Source organism: Lynx canadensis, chromosome D1 (genome assembly GCF_007474595.2).
Source record: "Lynx canadensis isolate LIC74 chromosome D1, mLynCan4.pri.v2, whole genome shotgun sequence".
Taxonomy (NCBI): domain Eukaryota; kingdom Metazoa; phylum Chordata; class Mammalia; order Carnivora; family Felidae; genus Lynx; species Lynx canadensis.
The window spans coordinates 96,142,551-96,165,264 of NC_044312.2; the positions used below are offsets into that span (position 1 = coordinate 96,142,551).

Consider the following 22,714-nt stretch of genomic DNA (forward strand, 5'->3'; position numbering starts at 1 on the left):
CATTAATAGCCAAAATATACAAATAACTTACACAACTCAACACCAGAAAACCCCAAAATAAATAATCTGATTTTAAAATGAGCAGAGGACTTGAATAGACATTTTTCTTCCAAAAAGACATACAGATGACCAACAGACACATAAAAGACGCTCAACATTACTAATTATCAGGGAAATGTAAATCAAAACTACAATGAGATATTACATTACACCTGTCAGAATGACTAGAATAAAAAAGACAACAAGTGTTGGCAAGGATGTGGAGCAAAAGGGACACTTGTGCACTGTTGTTGGGAATGTAAATTGGTGCATCCACACATGGAAGTTCCTCAAAAAATTAAAAATAGAAATAGCATACAATCCAGTAATTTCACTACTGGGAAATTATCCAAAGAAAACAAAAACACAAATTTGAAAAGATATATGTACCCTTATGTTCTATTGCTGTATTATTTACAATAGCCAAGATACAAAAGCAACCCAAATGTCCATGGATAGATGAACAGATAAAGAGATAAAGAATATGTAGTAGACACACACACACACACACACACACACACACACACACAGGAATACTCAGGAATAATACATTCTGTATTCAATTGTTAACCTGTCAATATTCCACTAGCTTGCACATTGCTCAGTGGTCAGATCTCCATACCCACTGTCTAGCAGAGTACTAGACAAAAAAGCAGATAAGCCACACATTTTTAGGGAGATGCATGTTCATTACTGCAATCCTCTAAGAAAACCTACTTTCAGAAGGAACTAAAAACCAATGCTGTGGTCATTGCTTCCATAGTATGAAGTTATATTTAAACACTTGGCAATTATTTTTGTTTTCCAGCAATATGCCAAAGTAGGGAAGTGGTCAGGCAAAATTCTCACCCTCCTTTTCCCAAAGAGAAAACCAAAAGCTTAATGAACCTACAAAGCTAGAAGGCAGCCCTGAAATACCTAAAACAACATATCTAACTAGAAGCGAGAAGGCAGGCTAGTCGCTTGGCCCCACGTTGGTTCACTAGAGGGAAGTGCCTTCTTAACGTACATACCAGTACCCTGGGACTCTTGCTGAAAGGTAGAATCTGATGGGGAGGGGTGGAAGAGCCAAGAATGTGCATTTCTAATAAACTGCCAGGTGATGTCAATGCTGTTTGGGTCTCCAGATCTAGACTTCCAGCCTAGACCTGAGGATAGCCACTACCCACAAATGGCTCTTAAACCCCGAAATCTCGCTAGCCTGAAATTACCTGAGCTCTAAATCTAAAATATACACCTATTCCCACGACTAAGTACAAAAAATATCTCAGTAACTTGTACAGATTTCATATTGAACTAATACTATATTACATATAATGGGTTAAATAAAATGTGTTATTTCACTGTCTTTGATTAAAAATTTGTATGTGGCTCGAGGCTTACATACTTATACTGAACAGCGCTGCCCTTGACTGACAACCAGTCCAACTCTGAAGCTTCTACTGTTAAGAGACTTGAAGAATAAAAGAGAATCCATCTCTTCCTTAGGCGTTTTCAAAGCATACCTTTTATTTCCCAACTATATTGCACAACCAGGAATTAAATGAAATAAAGCGAAAACCAAGATTTTATTAAGATATAGATCAATATATACACACAGACATACACACTCTGTACGTATTCTCTGAATACTGTTATTTCAATTTAGGCTCCACCTAGAACACTACTTTTATCTCCCTCTGGTTCCCACCCCACGAGATCGTATCGCGTACAGGAAAACAATAACAAAAACGCGGTCTCCGACCTAAAGCCAAACCCGGCTGCCCCGGTAGCCCAAACCGAGGCTGAAAAAGCCGGTCGTCAGCGGGCAGCGCCCCCTGGGCTCCACCTCCTTCAGCGCCGACCTCCCCAAGATGGCGGGCGGCGGGGGGCCCGCTTCCGCTTCCGGTGTGAGCAGCCGGGCCGGGGGGGCAAGATGGCGGCGGCAGTAGGGGTCCGCGGCCGGTGCGAGCTGCCGCCTTGCTCCGGCCCAGGCTGGCTCCTCAGTCTTTCCGCCTTGCTGAGTGTGGCGGCTCGAGGGGCCTTCGCCACCACGCACTGGGTCGTCACGGAGGACGGGAAGATCCAGCAGCAGGTAGCGGCCATAGGCGTCCCTCTCCGCTCCGCGCCCGCCCTCGCCCCGGGGGATTCCCAGGTCCGGCCCCTGGCTATTTGGCTCACGCGGCCCCGCCCCCAGCTATCTTCCCACGGTCCGGGCGCTAGGGCCCGAGCGACCCCGACGCTGAGACCCGGCGTCGCCCCCCTCCCCATTTGTTCTCTGGCCCTCGCCTCAGACGCCTGCAAGTTCTCAGCCTTCCACCCCTGGGGCAGCGTGCCGCGTGGGAAGAGTCGCCCGGCTGTGGGGGTCGGACTCTGGGGACATCTTGTTGTGCTTGGGCTTTAGAAACCGCAGATTCATTATCCTTGCCTCTGGTTCCTCTCGGGCCCACCACGCGTCACCAGCCCTCCCTGAAGAAGTAGAAAGCAGGTGGCAGCGCCCGGCTGTGCGCGAGTCCCAGGGCGGTGACAGCTTCGGCACCCCTAGGCAGTGGGTCATCTAATGCTTCCTACCCCAGTCTCCTCTTCCAGTGCTGGAATTCGTGTCGGGACGAGGTGGTTTCAGCTTGTACCGTTACCCAGGTCAACAGGGGCTCTTTAGGGACAACATACACCTTCCTTCCGAAGGAATGCTTGAAGATGCCTCTGGTGGCGTTGCCTGCATCTTTTCGGCTGTAACTGCCCTCGTTTCCCAGTGTACTTTGCATTGTTTCTTTACCTAGTTCCTGTAACCCGGCCCCGCAAGGAGGATATGCGATTTCCTGGATTCTTGTGTGTCCGTCCGAACTAATTCCTCAGAGGAGGGACTGCTTTTCTTACATAACTTTATGATTGCCTACATTTTGTGAATGCCGCTGATCCCTAAACAGTACGTGCGTGTGCTCGGCTGCAGAATCTTGGTAAACTTAATGACTTCCAACACTTGAGAGCAATCCTGAAAAGTCCAGCAAACATTTAGGAAGTGAATTGTGTGCCCCATGCAGTCTGGCCCCTTGATCTCAAGTGTATTAACCGTCATCGTGTGAAATTATGGACCTTTCGATTGTGTGTCATGAATGATGATAGGAACACAGTGCAAGGTTTACTTTTGTATGAAGTGGGGTTCTCGTTTAGATTTGCCTTGTGATGGCAAATTTTACCTCGTGTAACGAGTGAGTAAAACAATGTAAAATCGGCGTTGGTATTGTTCAGTGGTTTTTAAGTATGTCTGAAAAAAGACTAACTTCTTATTGGGCACTCTTTTTCTCTATACCAACTTACATTGGAAAAGATTTCCTTTTCATGGCCATACCATTTGAGATTTAAAAGATAGGTGTGCATTTCAGAAACTCTAGAAAGCACTGCAAGTTTATTTCTTTCACAAAAGATCAGAAATCTTATGGGAGTCCTGGCTGCTACCCCCCCCCCTTTTATTTCCTGATGATAATTTTCCTTGAGGCCCTCATGAAGGGATACATGGAATTAAGTCACTCCTGCCGCAATTTGGGGAGCCCATCTCCTATTGGCTCTTCTGCAATATTGTTTTTGGCCACAGCTATTTATACACTATGACATTGACTTCTCCTTCCCATTTTGGTGTCCTGCCTCTCAGCCTAGGAAGTAGCCCATCTGAAAAGTGAAAGCTGGTAGAAATGCATTATTTGCTGAACATTGCAATGTGAAAGTAGAACCTGATTTGTTTTTTTAACAACAAAAAAACCCCAAATTCTTTCTTTTTTGCACATTGGATACTTATGTTTCAGTGGGGGAAAGGTAGAGGTTTCTGTAACTTGCCTCAGAAAGGGAGAAATTTGAACAGTCTTTTGGAAATTTGCCAAGTCACTCCTGCAGTAAGTAGTTAGGCTTAAGGTTAGGAAAGCAAGATTTCTTTACTATAAGCTTTTAACAGTTGTCTTTTTCAGTGAATTTGTCCAATACTTTGCTACATAACATTTACAATGTTAAGTTCATACAACCACAAAATTTTATACCAGAAGACATAAAGCTGGTGTCTTCAGCGTAACAAGAAGAGGCTAGGGAAGGAAAGTTGGATTTAATCTGAAGGAAAAGCAACATTTATAAGTAAAGTAGGAGAGTTGAATACATGATCATCTTCTGAGTGCCACTCGGATAGCTGGGTATATTACCTATGCTTTCCTTCCTGGCAATATTTCAAATGCGGGCAGAATCCAAAACTCAATTTAGATTGTGATGAATTATCACATTTGCCTATGCTTATTAAAGAACTGAAAGATCCCTTTAGTATATGGATTTGGGTGTACTGCAGATCTATTCATATGTTCAGCAACAATTAATTAAAAGCTTAATATGTATATATTGTGTCCTAACTGACATACCATATTCCTTGCTACTTGTTTTTGGTTATAATATCTAAATGAGAGCAGAAGTGTGATTTTAGTTTTAAAGTGGTCTAATATCAGGGAGAGGGCTAAGGGTAAACTGAAATGGCAACTTTAGAATATTAGTGTGGCAAATACCTTTTGAAACTCTGCCTGATATTTAAGCTTGTCCAAATTAGATAGGTCATTGTTTTCCATAGTGAACGTGGAGAAGTACTTATGAATTAAAAATCTGAATTGCCCCAAATACAGACTTACATAGGGATATTTTCCATCACTGTAAAATTGTAAGTACAGTAAGCAGTTCTTCCCAGGAGAAGAGAACAGTTGTTTGGTTTTTCTATTTCAAGGCTTAGCAAATGATAAAGATAGACACCCACAAGTTACAACTACAAACTTGTGAACACACAAATACATTGGAAGACCTGGCCCTGAAAAGGGGTTGAAATGGGGCTTCAGTCACAGCAAGGAGGCAGCCATTCTTCCAGGCAGGGTCCTCCCAGTCAGAACTGTGGTCACTTCTGGCAGGAGCAAGTGGTGAGCTCTCAGCATGGCATGTTAGGGAATCATTCCTTTCCACAATCCCTGTCTCAGCTGGGAAACATACCTTATATGTTTTTAGGTTCCATGTTTACTGAGCTGCCACTAAATTCCAGGAGCATTGCTCAGGGAATCCTTAGCTGGGATGTGAAGAGAATGTTCTAGAGTCTGAGTTCCTTTCCCACTGCAGTTGGGATAGTTAAGAAGAGGTGCTCCTCTTCTCTTCACCTTTATGCTTTTCTCCCAGCTTTGGGCTTTGGCATACCTCTGATCCCCTTGTGTCCCCTGTACCTGAAAATTTTTCTTTATTTAAGCAAGAGTACTTGGGGTCCATGGACTTAAGGAGTGGGCTGTTAAAATCTCATTACTTGGAGCATCTACAGAGTAATCAGGTCAATGGATCCTTTGGTTGACTTCACTGTGAAGAATAGGCTTTGAGATAAATTTGTGGTTTTTTTCATTTCCTTTTTTTAAAAAAAATTTTTTAACATTTATTTTTGAGAGAGAGAGTGCGTGCACGTGAGAGCATGGAAGGGGCAGAGAGAGAGGGAGACACAGAATCCAAAGCAGGCTCCAGGCTCTGAGCTGTCACCACAGAGCCTGACATGGGGCTCAAACTCACAAACTGCAAGATCATGACCTGAGCCGAAGTTGGGTGTTTAACTGACTGAGCCACCCAGGTGCCTCTCTTTTTTTTTTTTCTCCTAGTATGGCAATATTTATTTTTCTGTTTTTGTCAAAATTGTCTGGAGAGTCACTTGAAGATTAAATTCAATTTTGTGAATTAGCCTAAGAGCCTAACCATAATGTATCACATCATTACTGTGGAAAAACCAATATTCCATGTTCTGAATTACCAGCTAACAAATGAACTCCTGAAATGTTACCAGTTTGTCTTAGACTTATTAAATCAAGAAGTTGTACTTCTAAAAATAGGTGGGGGAGGGGAAAGGGGCACCCAGGTGTCTCAGTCGACTCTTGACTTCAGCTTAGGTCTTGATCTCAGGGTCATGACTTCAAGCCCCACATTGGTCTCCATGTATGAAGCCTACTTAACAACAACAAAAAAAAGAAGTTGTACTTCTAGCACTGGGGTTCATGGCCCCTGGATATTCTCTGTCTTCATAAGTGGAGGTCTAAAACTTTAAGTAAATGAAGAGTATAATTGTTATCAACTCTCATAACATTATAATATTTCTTAGCTACCGACTGTTTCCTTCTCAAATCTTAGAACAATAGTACTTTAGACTAGGAAAAAATTCTTAAAGGGTATATGGTACAACTCATAGGAGAGAAAGTTACCCACAGTCACATAACTGATGAGTGGCATTTAGTGATAGCAGTAAGTAAAAATCTGCAGTAACATGCAAGTGAGCACTTTGTACTCGGTAAGTTTGAAGTGCTTTCCCCCCCTTTCATAATACCTACCAATGAAGAAATAGAAAGAAAAGTAAAAAATGGGAATAATGAAGTAAAAGTCTTCTCTTTTCCAGTTTGCTTTACCTCTGCAGAATGTTTTGTGATGACTTTAAATTGGGGGTGGGTGGAGAAGCGTCAAAAATAGGTGTGATTTAATTTGGGGGTTATTTCATCATTTTGCCTTCTATCAAGCAAATGTCTTTAAAGTACAGATCCTTTTAACTGCTTAGAACAAATGAAGTTTCTGACAAAGCTCACCATCTGAAACCTAGCAACTTTGGCATAAGAAGTGATTGATAAGCAGTAATATTTCAGCAACTATGACCTGAGCAAGAGCTGTCAGGTTTAGTTGGACAAACAGACTAAATCTTTATCTATTGGTCTTTAATAGCTTATAAGTGAAGGAGTGGCTTGATTTGGGTATTAAGTAATTGGTTAATCTGGGAGAGGGCATCTGGATGATACTACGAAGCTGACAGGTTTATTTCAGTGCTTTTCAACACTGAGCCCATCTTTTTATCATAGAGCTTTGCTTCTGTGTTTATATACTTCAGGAATTTACTTGGATCTGAGAGGTCATGGTTGTTTCTTCACTAACTTGCTAGGTACCTGCTAAACCTTTGTAATTTGTCCTAGACGTTGACATCAAAGTGATTCTCACTCAATCCTTTTTTTTTTCCACTTCCTACTATTCTATTATCTTATAAATTCCCAGGGGTTAACTTTGTTTATACTATAGAGTAGGTAATAGCTTATAAGTATACAGAGGTAAATTATAACTTTAAATACTTTTCCCAATTACTTATTAAACAAGTATTTACTGACAGCTTATTTTTCACCAGCCCACTGTGCTTTGATGGATATGCTGTTTTCCAATGGCTACCGTGACACGAAATTCTCATTTTTCATTGGGGGTGAGCAGAGTACAGCTCCTTCTTAACCTTTTTTTTTTTCTTTTCTTTTCTCCAGCTCTTCTTCCTCCACTCATCTTCTAGATCAGTGGTTCTCAAACTTTACCTTACACAAAAATAATCTGGGGTACTTGCTTAAAATACAGGTTCCTAGGCCACTAAAGTATCTGAACCAGTAAAGCCAAGAATTCCACATTTTTACCAAACCCCTCAGGAGATCATGATACAGATGGATCACAGATCATTCTGAGAAGTTCAACTTTATATATTGCTTTACCTCCAGCTTCTGTTTCAGCCTTCTCTTTTTACTCTTTACATATACCTGGGCAATCCTATCTTTTCTCAGGACTTAAGTTACCACATATGTGCTGAGAATAGCCGCATTTCTTTTTGTAAGTCAGATTTTTTCCTCCAGGGTTATAGATTCAGGACCTCTAATAAGCTTTGAATTCCATGTGAATGTCCTCTAGGTACTTCAAGCTTAATATGATCAAATCTAAACTCATTTTTACCCTACCTAAACCTGTGTCATGCCCTGTTTTCCCAAACTGAACAAAAGACCCCACCATTCACCATCCACCCATTTGCCCATGTCAGAAATCCAGTTGTTTCCTATATTCTTTACCAAAATCTTTCCATTTTACTTCCTAATTATATCTTCTTCCCATAGTCACTGCTGTGACTCCAATTCAGGCCACCTGATTCTTGCCACAGCTTTCTAACTGCTCTCCTTTCTCTAGTCTTGTCCTGCTTCCAACCCATTCTCCCCAGTGCAGTTAGACTCAGCTTTTAAAACTTTCTTTGTTTTGGGGCACCTGGGTGTTTTGGGGCACCTGGGGCTCAGTTGGTTGAGCACCTAACTCTTGATCTCAGCTCAGGTCATGATCCAAGAGTCGTGGGATCAAGCCCTGCATCCAGCTTTGTGCTGAGCATAGAGCCTGCTTGATTCTCTGTCCTTCCCTCTCTTCCTCTCTGCCTCTCTGCCCCTCTTTGTGTGTATGCTCTCAAATCGCTCTAAAGTAAAAATAAATAAAACTTTTGTTTAATTAAAAATTTGAATTACAGAAGGAATGCATGGCATTCTAAAAAGTAAATGTCTAACATTATGGGGTATTAAAATAATAAAGTGAAGTCTTCCCCCTCTCCCCATTCTCACTTCTCAAGGAAAATTGCCTTTAAATCATTTGGTGCATATCCCAGGACATGGTCTTTCTTTAATGTGTCTTGTGATCTGGCCCCTCCTTCTCTCTAGCTTATCTTTGTTCATTCTTCAGTGCCCCACTTTCACCCCCACGAATACACACACATAACACTTGGGCCATATTTAACTTTGGTCAGTGCCCTCAGATGTGCTCTGTTCTCACTTGCTTCTGGGCCTTTGCACATGTTCTTTCCCTGAAATGCTGACTGTCCTAATCTGGCTAACTCAGTACTCTTCACAACTTAAACATCACTTACACAGGGAAGCTTCTAATGCCCAAATTTAAACAAGCTGTTCTTTCTATGTGCTTTTATAGTGTCTGGTATTCCCTTATGAAGGAATTTACCATGCCATATTGTGTCCATTTACTAATGTAAATACCCTACCAGACTCCTACATGCCCCATGAAGGGAGAAGCCATACCCATTTTCTCTGCACCTCCTGCATCTCTCATGCTAAATCCCATAGGCTGCAATAGTATCTATTGAATGGATGACATAAGGAAGTATGAAAACTGGTTCCTGCCTCTCAGGAATTTACCACTGTCCGAATGAAGCCTCACACTGCTTACTAATGTGATAGTCATTTTGGAAGCTAACCTACAGGAGGCCTCAGACTCCTGGAAGATCTTTATTTATTTATTAATACTTATTCATATTTGAGAGACAGAGAGAGAGCATGAGCAGGGAAGGGGCAGAGAGAGGGAGACATAGAATCTGAAGCAGGCTCCAGGCTCTGAGTTGTCAGCACAGAGCCCGAGCCCGACGCAGGGCTTGAACTCACAAACTGTGAGATCATGACCTGAGCCAAAGTCGGACGCTCAAACCGACTGAGCCAACCCAGGTGCCCCTCCTGGAAGATCTTTAAAGCTCCGAATAACCCATCAGTGAGTCAGCCATTGGGCCTTCAGATAAGGTGCTATATGCACATGAGAAGAGCCTTACTCAGAGATCACTGTTGGCCTGTCTTCTCTGGTCAGGTTGTGTATGCAAAGGAAATCATCCTCTTTGTCACTGATGTTACATCTAAAAGGTCAGCTTTATTTTTCAGGCACTGAGAAGTATGGAGAAGTGACAAGAGACAAGGAAGAAAAAACAAGAAAAATCATCAGGAAGGGCAGAGGCAAGATGGATGAGAAATGGCAGCTGCATTGTTGAGGGGGGATTAGGGTCAGCTGTGGGGTTTGGCAGTTGTTGCAGTTTAGAAGCAGCTTGGGTGGAAATGGACAGAAGGGACTCTGACAGTGAGGAATAGGAGGGCTTGCCAGCAGGTCAGGTCAAAAATGAGAACAGCTTTGCGCTCCAGTGTGTAGGGGCATGTGTGAGCCCTACCTGCATCTCCGTGAGACTCTGTGATGGCAAAAGCAAGGGGAATTCTGTAGGGTGGCTCTTTACAGCCAGGCACTTCATTTGGTTTTTTTTCTTTGTTTTATTTTTTAACATAATATAATTTATTGTCAAGTTGGTTTCCATACAACACCCAGTGCTCATCCCAAGAAGCGCCCTCCTCCCTGCCCATCACCCACTTTCCCCTCTCCCCCACCCCCCATCTACCCTTAGTTTGTTCTGAGTCCTTAAGTGTCTCTTAGGGTTTGCCTCCCTCCCTCTCTGTATCTCAGTGTGGTTTTGATTTGTATTTCCATGATGAGGAGTGACGTTGAGCATCTTTTCATGTGCTTGTTGGCCATCTGGATATCTTCTTTAGAATAGGAGTACTGATGCATAGGGGCACTTGTACCCCAATGTTCATAGCAGCACTCTCAACAATAGCCAAATTATGGAAAGAGCCTAAATGTCCATCAACTGATGAATGGATAAAGAAATTGTGGTTTATACAATGGAATACTATGTGGCAATGAGAAAAAATGAAATATGGCCCTTTGTAGCAACGTGGATGGAACTGGAGAGTGTAATGCTAAGTGAAATAAGCCATACAGAGAAAGACAGATACCATATGGTTTCACTCTTATGTGGATCCTGAGAAACTTAACAGGAACCCATGGGGGAGGGGAAGGAAAAAAAAAAAAAAAAAAGGACGTTAGAGTGGGAGAGAGCCAAAGCATAAGAGACTGTTAAAAACTGAGAACAAACTGAGGGTTGATGGGGGGTGGGAGGGAGGGGAGGGTGGGTGATGGGTATTGAGGAGGGCACCTTTTGGGATGAGCACTGGGTGTTGTATGGAAACCAATTTGTCAATAAATTTCATAAAAAAAAAAAAAAAAGAAAAGTGTCTATTCATGTCTTCAGCCCATTTCTTCACTGCATTATTTGTTTTTCAGGTGTGGAGTTTGGTGAGTTCTTTATAGATTTTAGATGCTAGCCCTTTATTTGATATGTCATTTGCAAATATCTTTTCCCATTCCAGTTGATTGTTTTGTTGATTGTTTCCTTTGCAGTGCAGAAGCTTTTTATCTTGATGAGGTCCCAATAGTTCATTTTTGCCGATAATTCCCTTGCCTTTGGAGATGTGTCAAGTAAGAAATTGCTGCAGCTGAGGTCAGAGAGGTTTTTTTCCTGCTTTCTCCTCTAAGGTTTTGATGGTTTCCTGTCTCACATTCAGGTCCTTCATCCATTTTGAGTTTATTTTTGTGTATGGTGTAATAAAGTGGTCTAGTTTCATTCTTCGTGTTGTACAGCCAGGCACTTCTTGAAAATTGTGCTCATGGGCTCCCCCCCCCCTTTTTTAAGTTTGCTTATTTGTTTGAGAGAGACAGACACAGCGTGAGAGGGGAAGAGGCAGAGAGAGAGAGAGTGACAGAGAATCCCAAGCAGGCTCCATGCTGCCAGCACAGAGCCCAGTGTGGGGCTCAAACTCACGAACTGTGAGATGACTTGAGCTGAAACCAAGAGTTGGAAAGCAAGAGTTGGACGCTTAACTGACTGAGCCACCCAGGTGTCCCTCTCTTTGTATAGGTCTCTTCAAGCCACTCCAGTCAGTCCTTCATCCCCACGAGTCTTGTCAAAATATACCAGAGCCTGCCTTATTGCCAAATTTGGTGCTCAGCTTGAAGTTGTCTCTCTCACCCTCTTTGCTCCCCAGCCAGCACTTGTCCTCTGACCTTATCGAACTGTTTTCCTCCATGGCTTCCAGGACATTCACTCCTGGCTTTCCCTCTAAATCCCTCACCATGACTTCTCATTCTCTTCTGCTGAATTCCTCTTTTCTTAATGAGTCTTAAATACTGATGTGCTCATCAGATGGTCTTATGCCCTGTCATGGCATAAAATATGACATCTATTCTGAGGATTCTCTTAAATCATATCTGCAGTCTCTCCCTCAACTCCAGACTCTTGTATCCAATTGCCCACTCAACATCTCCACTTAGCTGTCTTACAGACATCACAAATACATCATGTCCTAAACTGAACTCTTTATTTCCCACCCCACCACACTGGTTAACCATATTGCTCAGGTCATAAATCTTCCTCGACTCTTGTGTCGCATACCTAATCTATCAATAACCTGTCAACTTTACTTCCAAAATGTCTCTTGCATCAAGCCATGTCTTTCCACCTCTACTTCTACAGCCCTAGTCCAGTGGTCTTCATCTCCCTTTTAAACCTATGCACAGTAGCCTCCTGACCAGTGTCCTTGCTTCTTCTTTTGCCCCATAGAGTCTATTCGCCACACTTTTTTTTTTTACGTGAAATTTATTGTCAAATTGGTTTCCATACAACACCCAGTGCTCATCCCAACAGGTGCCCTCCTCAATGCCCATCACCCACTTTCCCCTGCCCCCCCCCCACCAACCCTCAGTTTATTCTCAGTATTTAAGAGTCTCTTATGATTTGCCTCCTCCCTCTCTGTAACTTTTTTTTCCCCCTTCTCCTCCCCCATGGTCTTCTGTTGAGTTTCTCAGGATCCGCATATGAGTGAAAACATATGGTATCTGTCTTTCTCTACCTGACTTATTTCACTTAGCATAACACTCTCCAGTTCCATCCACAGTGCTGCAAATGGCCAGATTTCATTCTTTCTCATTGCCAAGTAGTATTCCATTGTATATATAAACCACATCTTCTTTATCCATTCATCAGTTAATGGACATTTAGGTTCTTTCCATAATTTGGCTATTGCTGAAAGTGCTGCTATAAACATTGGGGTACAAGTGCCCCTATGCATCAGCACTCCTGTATCCCTTGGGTAAATTCCTAGCAGTGCTATTGCTGGGTCATGGGGTAGTTCTATTTTAATTTTTGAGGAATCTCCACACTGTTTTCTAGAGCGGCTGCACCAGTTTGCATTCCCATCAACAGTGCAAGAGGGTTCCCGTTTCTCCACATCCTCTCCAGCATCTATAGTCTCTGATTTGTTCGTTTTAGCCGCTCTGACTGGCGTGAGGTGGTATCTCAGTGTGGTTTTGATTTGTATTTTCCCTGATGAGGAGAGACGTTGAGCATCTTTTTATGTGCCGGTTGGCCCTCTGGATGTCTTCTTAGAAAAGTGTCTATTCATGTCTTCAGCCCATTTCTTCACTGGATTATTGTTTTTTGGGTATTCTCTACACTTTTAAAGATCATAAGTCTGGTCGTGTCACTCTTTAAGGGTTGTAGGGGAAGAGATCCAAGAGCATCAGAAAACCTTCAGTGGTTTCCATCATACTTTTAAGAAAAAATTTTGGACTTGTACCATGGCCTATAAGGCAGGCCCTTGTAAGATCTGGGACCTGGCCCCTGGCCACCTCTCTACCGCAAATACCACTTTCCTTCTTGTATTCTGTGATTCGGCCATACTGGCCTTTGGGGTGGGTCTTGAGAGAACCAACTTTGTTCTTGGTCCTTCTGTTGCTTGAAAAATTTCTGCAGACATTCTCATGGCTCTCTTTCAAATCTGTTCACATGTCACCTATCTTCTGACCACACTATCTAAAACAGCATCTCCTTCCATCATTCTGTCTTCTTACTTTGCTTTAGTTTTCCTTCATAGCACCTATTACTCTATTGTAATGTATTACTGGTCTTCCTACAAGAACATTACTTTTTCGTTGACCTTTGTTATATTCAGTGAGGTAACCCCATGCCAAAAATTGTCCCTGACACATCGTACACACTCGGAAGTATTGCATACGAAGAGAAAGGGAGGGTACCTGCATGTATGTGTTCAGGCAGTTGCTTACACTTGTAAAAGCTCTTGCATATTAGCACAGTGAAGGGCCACCATCGTTTTAGTAGTCTGGAGAAAGCGCAGTGCATTTACTTTAAAGGGGGCGAGCCAATTTATGCGTTCTCCCTGCTAACAATAAAAGCTCTAGATAAACCAAGACTTCTCTAAGAATGTAGTATCTCTGAACCAGAGTTGTAAAATGGTGTCTCAGATAACCTACATTCCGATTGGCTGTTTGGAAATACTATCTCTTCAACATACCTTAAATGATATGCTCAAAGAACTTTGAGATTGAGACATTACTGAAATTAATTGATTACTATACAAATTTAGGTAAGTCCTTAACGTTCAGACATTTAACATACACAAAAGAAACATTTTTTAAAAATCTATACCGTCATGACACTTTAATAAGCTAAAGTATATGTTTGCTTTCAAGGCCTACTACCAGGAATTCACACTAGCCAGATCAGATTGTGTCTCCCATATTTATTTAGTCAGCAGTAACTACTTCATGAGTCTAACTTTTGAAAAGAATTCATTTATGTATTTTTATTACTAACATCTCACCTCATTCTTCACTTACCCTCTGAGGCACTTAGCTATTTAAATTAAAATCAGGTGACCAGCAGGAGAACCCTCCTCACCTTGTGCCCTCGTGATCTGCCCTTTCCTCTTTTAGTCTAATTGCTTGGTCGGGAGATGAGATGGATAGTTAATCTTTAGTAAAGCTTTAGAGAGTGGTACATGCCCAAAATGGTCAAATGGAGTTGGGAACGTTTTATTTGAGCAAATATTTGCTGAGAGCTTTTTGTGTGCCATTACATTTGACAGGCTTAGTTTGCTCGTTAAACACATATTGGAATCCTTTCTGTGTTAGGTACGTGGAATACAGCTGTGATTGAGATTGTCCTTGCCTTCACAGAGTTTGCATTTTATAGTCATACATGGAAGGGACTCTAATTTAGGATAATGTCAGCAGGTAGCTTTTATAGCAATAAAAATTTAATGTCAATTCCACTGAGCACTTTACCAAGTGTTTTCAATATTCATTTCTCATTTTATGGTCATATAGACCCAGTAAGATGTGGGTATTGATATCTCAATTAAATAAAGAAATTTAGGCCGAGTGTGGTTAAACTCCTTGCCCAAGGCCATGCAGGTAGGAAGTGGCTGTGTATAAATTCCAGCTTAGATCCCATTCTAAACTGTTCTCTGTACTGCTAAACATTACTACCAATATAAAGAAAAATATTTCTGTTGTTTTGTATATAAAACATCAATATTTTCTCTATTTTTAAATTGAATTTGATTTTTTTTAAGTGGGTTCCATGCCCAATGTGGGAGCTGAACTCAGGACCCTGAGATCAAGAGTCAGATACTCTACTGACTGAGCCACCCAGGCATCCTATAATTGAATTTGAAAGTATAAAATACGTGATCATTGTTCAAAAAAATATTTTCAAGCTACTTAGTAGGACATAAAATGAAAAGTGAAAGTTTCATAACCACTCATAGTTCTTCCTGGAAGTAATCACAGAATTATTTGTGTATTCTTCCAAAAAGTTCCCATGCATTTGCAAACCCTCATGTGGATTTTTAAAAAACACAACTGGGGCGCCTGGGTGGCTCGTCGGTTGAGCGTCCGACTTCGGCTCAGGTCACGATCTCGCGGTCCGTGAGTTCAAGCCCCGCGTCGGGCTCTGGGCTGATGGCTCAGAGCCTGGAGCCTGCTTCCGATTTCTGTGTCTCCCTCTCTCTCTGCCTCAAAATAAATAAATGATAAAAAAAAAAAAAATTAAAAAAAAAAAACACAACTGGAAACATTTTGTCTCACCACTACTTTTTATTAATAGAGTTAGACATCTGTCAGAAATGAAAAGCTACTCTCTTTGCCCTTAAAATTGCATAGTATTTGATTGTATGGCTATTCTGTAATTTATTTAACCAGTTCCCTAATGACAGGCATTTAGATTGTTTCCAGGTTTTACTGCTGTGAGTGTGTGTGCCCATTCATGTGTCTTCACATGCTCCTGTGAGCATATTGAGTAGATCTGTAAGAATTCTTTGAAGTGGAATTTACCTGTTTGAAGAATGCATATTAATTTTCTTATTGCCGAGTCGTCCTTTTAAAAGGATTGCATCAGGAGTGTTTAAAATGCCCAGCAGTGTTTGGGATATATGTCAAATCTTTGTTTATATAATCCGCTTCTAGTCAGACAGCCCTTATCCCATCCATTGCCCTTAGCGAAACAGTGTTACGGCTGTCAGTGGAAGTATGAACAAAAAGGAACTTTCAGTTTGGTTTGGTTATCTTCATAGAAAAATTAAACCTTTGTCATTAACGCTTACTTCACACTTGTTGGGATTGCAGTAAAAGAAATTAGTCAAGCTGACCCCCCCACCCAGAGTTAATACTACTACTGTTTGATGAGTAATAAAGTTGAACTTTATTCAGTGGTGTAGTACAGCAGTGATTTCTCGCGTGAAATAACGAAGTTTTTTCCTGGCTGTTGAGTTGCCGTCACCTGAGTAATGATAAAAATTAAGGTTCAATTTCTGGCACTCATTTCCGTGTCCCTTTTCCATATTTGATTAACAAACCTCAATAACAAAATCCTATAACTGAGTGACTTAAGCACCGAGTTTTTCTCACAGTTTTGGAGGCCAGAAGTCTAAGGTCAGAGTGCCAGAGTGATCAGGTTCTGGTGAAAGCTCTGTTTCTGGCTTGCAGACCCGCTGCATTCTTGCTGTGTCCTCAGGTGGCAGAGAGAAAGAGAAAGCAAGCTTTCAGTGTCTCCTCTTATAAGGGCACCAGTCCCATCATAAGGCCCCAACCTCATGACCTCATCTAAACCAAATTACCCTCCAAAGGCCTACTCTCCAATTACCATGACATTGGAGGTTACAGCTTCAACGTAAAATTTTTGGGGAGACACAGTTCAGTCTATAGCACCCAACTAAGAATTTTATGCTTACATATATTGTATTTATCACCTTTAAAGCCTGGCATTGTGTCTGGAACCTAGCGGGTGCTTATATTCGTTTCTGTTGCTGCTGTAAAAAAATTACCACAGTTTATGTCTTAAAACAACAGAGATTTATCACCTTACAGTTGTGTAGGTTAGCAGTTCAACCCATGTTGCGCTGGGGCTAAAATCAAGGGGACAGTAATGCTGCACATCTTCCTGGAGATATTAGGAGAGAGTCCATTTCCTACCTCTTTCTAGTTTCCAGAGGCCACCCACATTCCTTGCTTCTTGGCCCCCTTTCATTGTATCACAAAGCTAGCAACATTGCATTTCTCTGACCTTTCTTAGCAGCATCTCTCTCTTTGACCTCCCTATTCCACTTTTAAGGACCCTTGTGATTACATTAGGCCCACGTGGATAATCCAGGTTATATTCTGTCTTAATTAAAGTAATCTGAATAGCAACCTTAACTGCATCAGCTACTTTAATTTCCCTTTGCCACATAACCTAACTAGTCACAGGTTCTGGGGATTAGGACATGACCATCTTTGGGGGCCATTATTCCATGCTCAATAAATATTAGCTGCTGGAATGAGAGTCACTTCTGAGTTACATATAAAATAGCTCTAATTGCACAGTGACATTGTTCTCTATATGTTTACAAGAATATCATAAATATGCAAATGAGAAATATCCGTGACTCTCGTGTCCCGATCCAGCATTTCATTTTCTTTCCTTGTAAAGTTGTAAATTGTCTACTTTATTCATTATGTTATTTGTATATTTCCTGGTGATACAAATCAGAACGTGTAGCCTGGTAGCACGCGTGGTTAAGAAGTTGTTCATTTGTTGTTTATGTTGAAAATGGTTATTAACTTGCTTATTTATCACTTTGGAAAATGGTGCTTGTTTGATATGATTGCTCTCATAAAATTGGCTGCAACACTGCACATGGTCAAATCTAGACTATAGCTATATAATATACTTCAGATACCTAGATTGTTTTCTGTGGTTTAAGCATTTACGACTTTGTCTTCCGAGAACTGTGAACATGGGAATGTAAATCTAATTGAGAGTAAAACTTTAGGAAATAGAGATACGAAGCCACAAAAATTCATGCGATGGTCAAGATTCAGTATTTTTGTTTATTTAAAGTTTATATTTAGCTTCAGTAGTTTATATTTAGTTTCAATAACCTGATATCCTACAAAATTGAAGTCCATGTTTTAAAACATTAAAATACCATATTGTACAAGTACACTAATGGCAAAAAAAAAAAAAAGTCTTCTTTAACAAAAATATTTCCGGGTCCTGACAGTTCATAATAATAGTGTTTTATTGATCTGAAACAATTAAATGTTTCCAGTGAAAGATCTGCTTCTCTATTAAAGTTTTGAAAATTATTATAGTCAGGAGCCCATGAAAGTCCCTTTCCAGAGCTGAGGCTGGACTGGTATTTTGTTTGTGAATTTGCACTTCTCTCGACCTGGAGGAAAGTCCAGGTCCATGATGGTCAGACTTGAATCCTAAAGAAAGAATTACATGCAAAGTCAGGCAACAGACTTCTGCCTCCCTCATTCCATCCCTATCCACTCATCTTGCTTGCCCCTGTATTCACCTGCCAGGGGTCACAAAGGTGAGGGTTCTTTGGTCAGTCATTTGAAAATGGTAGTGAATTAGATTTGAGATAAGGATAAAAATCTGAGGAGACTAAGGTAACAAACAAAAAATACAAAAGATGTTACCTTTTAGAAGTGTTTTGACTGGCCCCACATCTGAGAGAGGTACTTTTTTCTCTATGAATATATAAGGAAAAGCGACAGGGTTGTTCCTCAGACCTAAGTTGTCATCACAACTCATATTTTGTTTAAAAATACATATCACATAACATTCTGAGGTTTCACTTTAACAAGACCTGTAGGTAGTACTTAAAAAGAAAGATATATTTATAAACATAAGTAATATATGTTTGCTGTAGAAAAAGTCAGAAAACACAACCAAGAAGATAATCATGTTGAGTCTCACCAACTGGAAACCACCATTCATAAAATTGTGTTGTAAAGTATCAGTGGGTTTAAAGGGAGGCAATGAGGAAGATTTTTTATAAGCACACAAAAGAAGAAACACATGTGGCCAACAAAGAGATTAAAATGTGTTCACTCTTTTCCCTTTGTTCTTAAGAGTGTGGAAAAACTCAGTGACTGTTGGTAGGAATTAAAGTTGATTCAGCTATTCCGGAAAAAAGCCAGCAAAAAATATAAATTTAAAAGTGTAGTCCCTTTAACCTAGCAATTCTTTTCTAGGAAAAAAAATAAGCAGCAATAAAAAAAATTTAAGTGTAAGGATATTCATCTCAATACCATTAAAAAGGGAGAAGAACTAAAAGCCCAAATTTTAATTAGCAGTAACCTGGATAAATAACTTTAATGTAATATTACCCACTAAATATGATGACATAGATCTGTAATTCCTGAGAAAACAAGCTGATAAAATTTAGGAAACAGTGGGGAAGGGAAGGATGCAGTATAGTAAATATGATCCCGTTTTTGTAAAAATGTTTTATCTACATAGCAGTGTGTGTGTATACATAAGCAGAGAAGTTATTCTGACATAATTAAGTAGGTCTGACAGACTTTTCAAGTAATTTTAATTTTTTTAATATTGTCCATAATGTGTTTGTTTTTATTGTAAACTATATATTTAGCTTATGATCAAAGAAAAATTTCTTTTCCAGTTGAACTTTGTTAGAATTAAGTGGCATAAGGACAGGGAGAGCTAATTTTGCCTGTGACACAGTGAACAACTTAACTGCTCAGAAATAAATAGCCACTGCTAATTGGAACCTTGGTTTAATTTGACAAATTGACAGTTTAAAAAATGCTTTCAGCTGCAGCTTGGAAAGAGTCCCTACCTAGAGCAAGTACAAATTTATACCGGCAAATTGAAAGAATGATCATTTCATTCATTTGAATATTAGATTCCTTCCATGGCACCTGAGACTGATAAAAATGTGACACTTTCACGATAGTGTTAAATCTTTTATGGGGGTTGGATATGAAGAACATATGGAACTTTAAAAGTCATCAGGCTGGGTCCCCTCAGCTTATAGATGAGGAAATGGAAGCCCATGCAGAGAAGGTGATTTGCTTAAGGTTGCACAGCTAGTCATAGACCTGTGAAGGACTTACTTTTCACAATCCCTGGAAGCCTAGACCTGTGAAGGACTTCCTTTTCACGATCCCTTGAGGCCTAGACCTGTGAAGGACTTAACTTTTCACGATCCTTTGAGGCCTAGCCACTTTACCTCCTGTACAGGTAGTCATCAATGAATGATAGTCTTGGTGGAGATGGATATTCTACCAAATGTGACGTCAGACAACTTCATCAAACAACCAGCAGCATATTAAGTGCTTGACATGTTCCTGAAAGCATATGAACTACTGGAGGTAGAACAAGGAATACAAAAAATTTTTTTCTGGAGAGACAGACATACAATAATTAAACAATGTAATAAGCACTATTAAAGGAGTGTGTAAAAAGTACTATGGGAGCTCAAGAGAGGAATGGCTTCACAAAAGAAATGTCATTTGAGCCCAGTCATTTGGCCTTCAGCAAAAGCATCAGGATAAAAGTGTGTTCCAAGTAGGAGAATTAGCATGTGCAAAGGGACAGAAGATCTGAAAAGAGCCACTAGGGTAAGAAGAGGCCCTAGGCAGAGGGTTTAGAAGAAATTTTGGCAGATGTTTGGAAATAGCATCAAGACTTCTGTAGAAAATTTTTATTGGAATATTTGGACAGATTCTAAGTGCTGCAGATACAGTTTGATCCAGGGCTGATAAAACAGTATAACCACAATAGGTTGCTCTCTGTCTTCATTTCTTTGCTTCCTTAACCCCATTCTCAGGCTCCCTGTGAATACAAGACGGCTGGTCCCCGTAGCTCAAACAAAAAGTTCTGGATTAGAGTCTCTTTAGTACCAGCTGACCAGTTGGTTAATGTCCCTTCTCAAAGATTACCATGACCAAGGGAAAGGGATCTACTGATCAGGACTTCCCACGTAGGGGAAGGATGCTTCCAGCTAAGCAGGGCAGGTGCTTTTGCCACAAGAAGGGGATTCCAGATACTAGATAGCAAACATTGTAAATACCCACAAAATGGGATCACTTCAGGTAGCGGTAAAATCTTCATTGCTTTGAAGATCTTTATTTATGTTTTCCATCATATTGTCTCAATAAATAATCTAAAATTTTGAATAAAAAATTTAAAATATTCCATCCCTAGTTTCTTTTTTTTTTTTTTTTTTTAATTTTTTTTTCAACGTTTATTTATTTTTGGGACAGAGAGAGACAGAGCATGAACGGGGGAGGGGCAGAGAGAGAGGGAGACACAGAATTGGAAACAGGCTCCAGGCTCCGAGCCATCAGCCCAGAGCCTGACGCGGGGCTCGAACTCACGGACCGCGAGATCGTGACCTGGCTGAAGTCGGACGCTTAACCGACTGCGCCACCCAGGCGCCCCTCATCCCTAGTTTCTAATTAAGGGGAAATTTTTTAATTTTAGTATATGTGCTGCCGAAGCAAGCACAAGGGGAAATTTTTTTAAATGGATATAGCATGGAGCATCTGGGTGGCTCAGTTGGTTAAGTGTCCAACTTTGGCTCAGGTCATGATCTCACAGTTCGTGGGTTCGAGCCCCGTGTCGGGCTCTGTGCTGACAGCTCAGTGCCTGGAGCCTGCTTCGGATTCTGTGGTCTCTGTCTCTGCCCCTTCCCCAGTCACGCCTCTGTTTCTCTCTTTCTCTCTCAAAAATAAACATTAAAAAATATATTAAAAAGATAAAAGTGGATATGGCATAATAAAAGATTTCAGTATGGGCACCTGGGTGGCTCAGTCGGTTAAGTGTCTGACTTCTGCTAAGGCCATGATCTCTCAGTTCGTGAGTTCCAGCCCTGTGTCGGGCTTTGTGCTGACAGCTCAGAGCCTGGAGCCTGTTTCGGATTCTTTGTTTCCCTCTGTTACTGCCCCTCCCCCACTCTCACTCTGTGTCTCTCTCTCTCTCTCTCTCTCTCACAAATAAAGATTAAAAAAAATTTAAACAAAAAAGATTTCAGTAATGCTGCTCTCATGTACTCATTTGAATACCATTAAAAATAATAGGTAAGAATGTTTAGCATATGTGAAGAATAAGTTGCATATGAGGGCTGGAATTAATATTATAATATTGAAGTATTCAATTTCCTGTCATAAAGGACCAGTGGAAAGTGATTTCCTCTCTCTTGCTTTTGTAGAACTCAAAAATGTTTATACCCTTCAAATGGTTATTTTAAGTTTAAAATAGTCACCTTTTATAGATTTGGCAGTGAAGTAATTATCCTTATATAGTGACATTTCCCTCCGTGACCCTGTGAATTTACTGAGGTAGGGTTCCAGATTAGAGAGGTAGTTATTAACAATATCTCGGTTAGAGAGACCAGCAGCAAATGAAATAGATGAAAATGAACTTGATATGAGTCAGATATTTACTGCTGTTCTATATAGTTGGACACATGTACTTATATAATATAATGTATTCAAAGGAAAATAAAATTGAATTGAGAACTCTTAGAGAATGAATCATTCTGTATAATAGAAGTCCGTTTAGCTAATTTCCAAATATTTGGTCAGTTTTTCCTTGCAGTATAAACTTTGCTGTAAAAGATATTTCATACTTTTTATCCATCTTAAGTAGAACAAATTTGAAAATAATTCCCTTTTCTTTATGATTCAAGTCATTACAAGCATCATTTATTATGCTGTGAAGTAATGGAATTTTGTAGGGTTGCTTGTCCCTTGTGAAAAAGCCACAAGGTGCTTTGAGATCTTACATATGAGTCATGTCCTTTTTTAACCTACCTCTCTAATTCCTGTCACCTTTTGCTCCTGGGCTGATAGCAGCCTCTTCTAAATGCTAAAGATTTTGAAGGCATTCAGATTGTGAATAAAATTGGAGTACGTAGGTTTCCCATATTGACATGGTGGGCCTGGTTTACGGAGGCTTAAGAAACGTTTATTGGCTGAGTGGATGTTGTACCTTTACAAACATACTCTTGTAACCTGAGGAGGAGAGGCGTTTGAAAGGAGAGAAATTCAAGCTGATTAGCATTTGTCAAAGATA

The 22,714-nt window shown here is 40.6% G+C and overlaps 1 protein-coding gene across 1 annotated transcript in view; it reads left to right on the plus strand.

Moving 5' to 3' along the window:
* The first annotated feature begins 1,915 nt into the window (after window positions 1–1,915).
* Window positions 1,916–22,714, plus strand: part of TTC17 (tetratricopeptide repeat domain 17) — a 128,210-nt gene continuing 107,411 nt past the window's right edge. Inside the window, 1 exon segment of the mRNA XM_030331057.1 lies at window positions 1,916–2,113. Coding sequence (XP_030186917.1) covers window positions 1,955–2,113 — 159 coding nt within the window. The 5' untranslated portion in view covers window positions 1,916–1,954.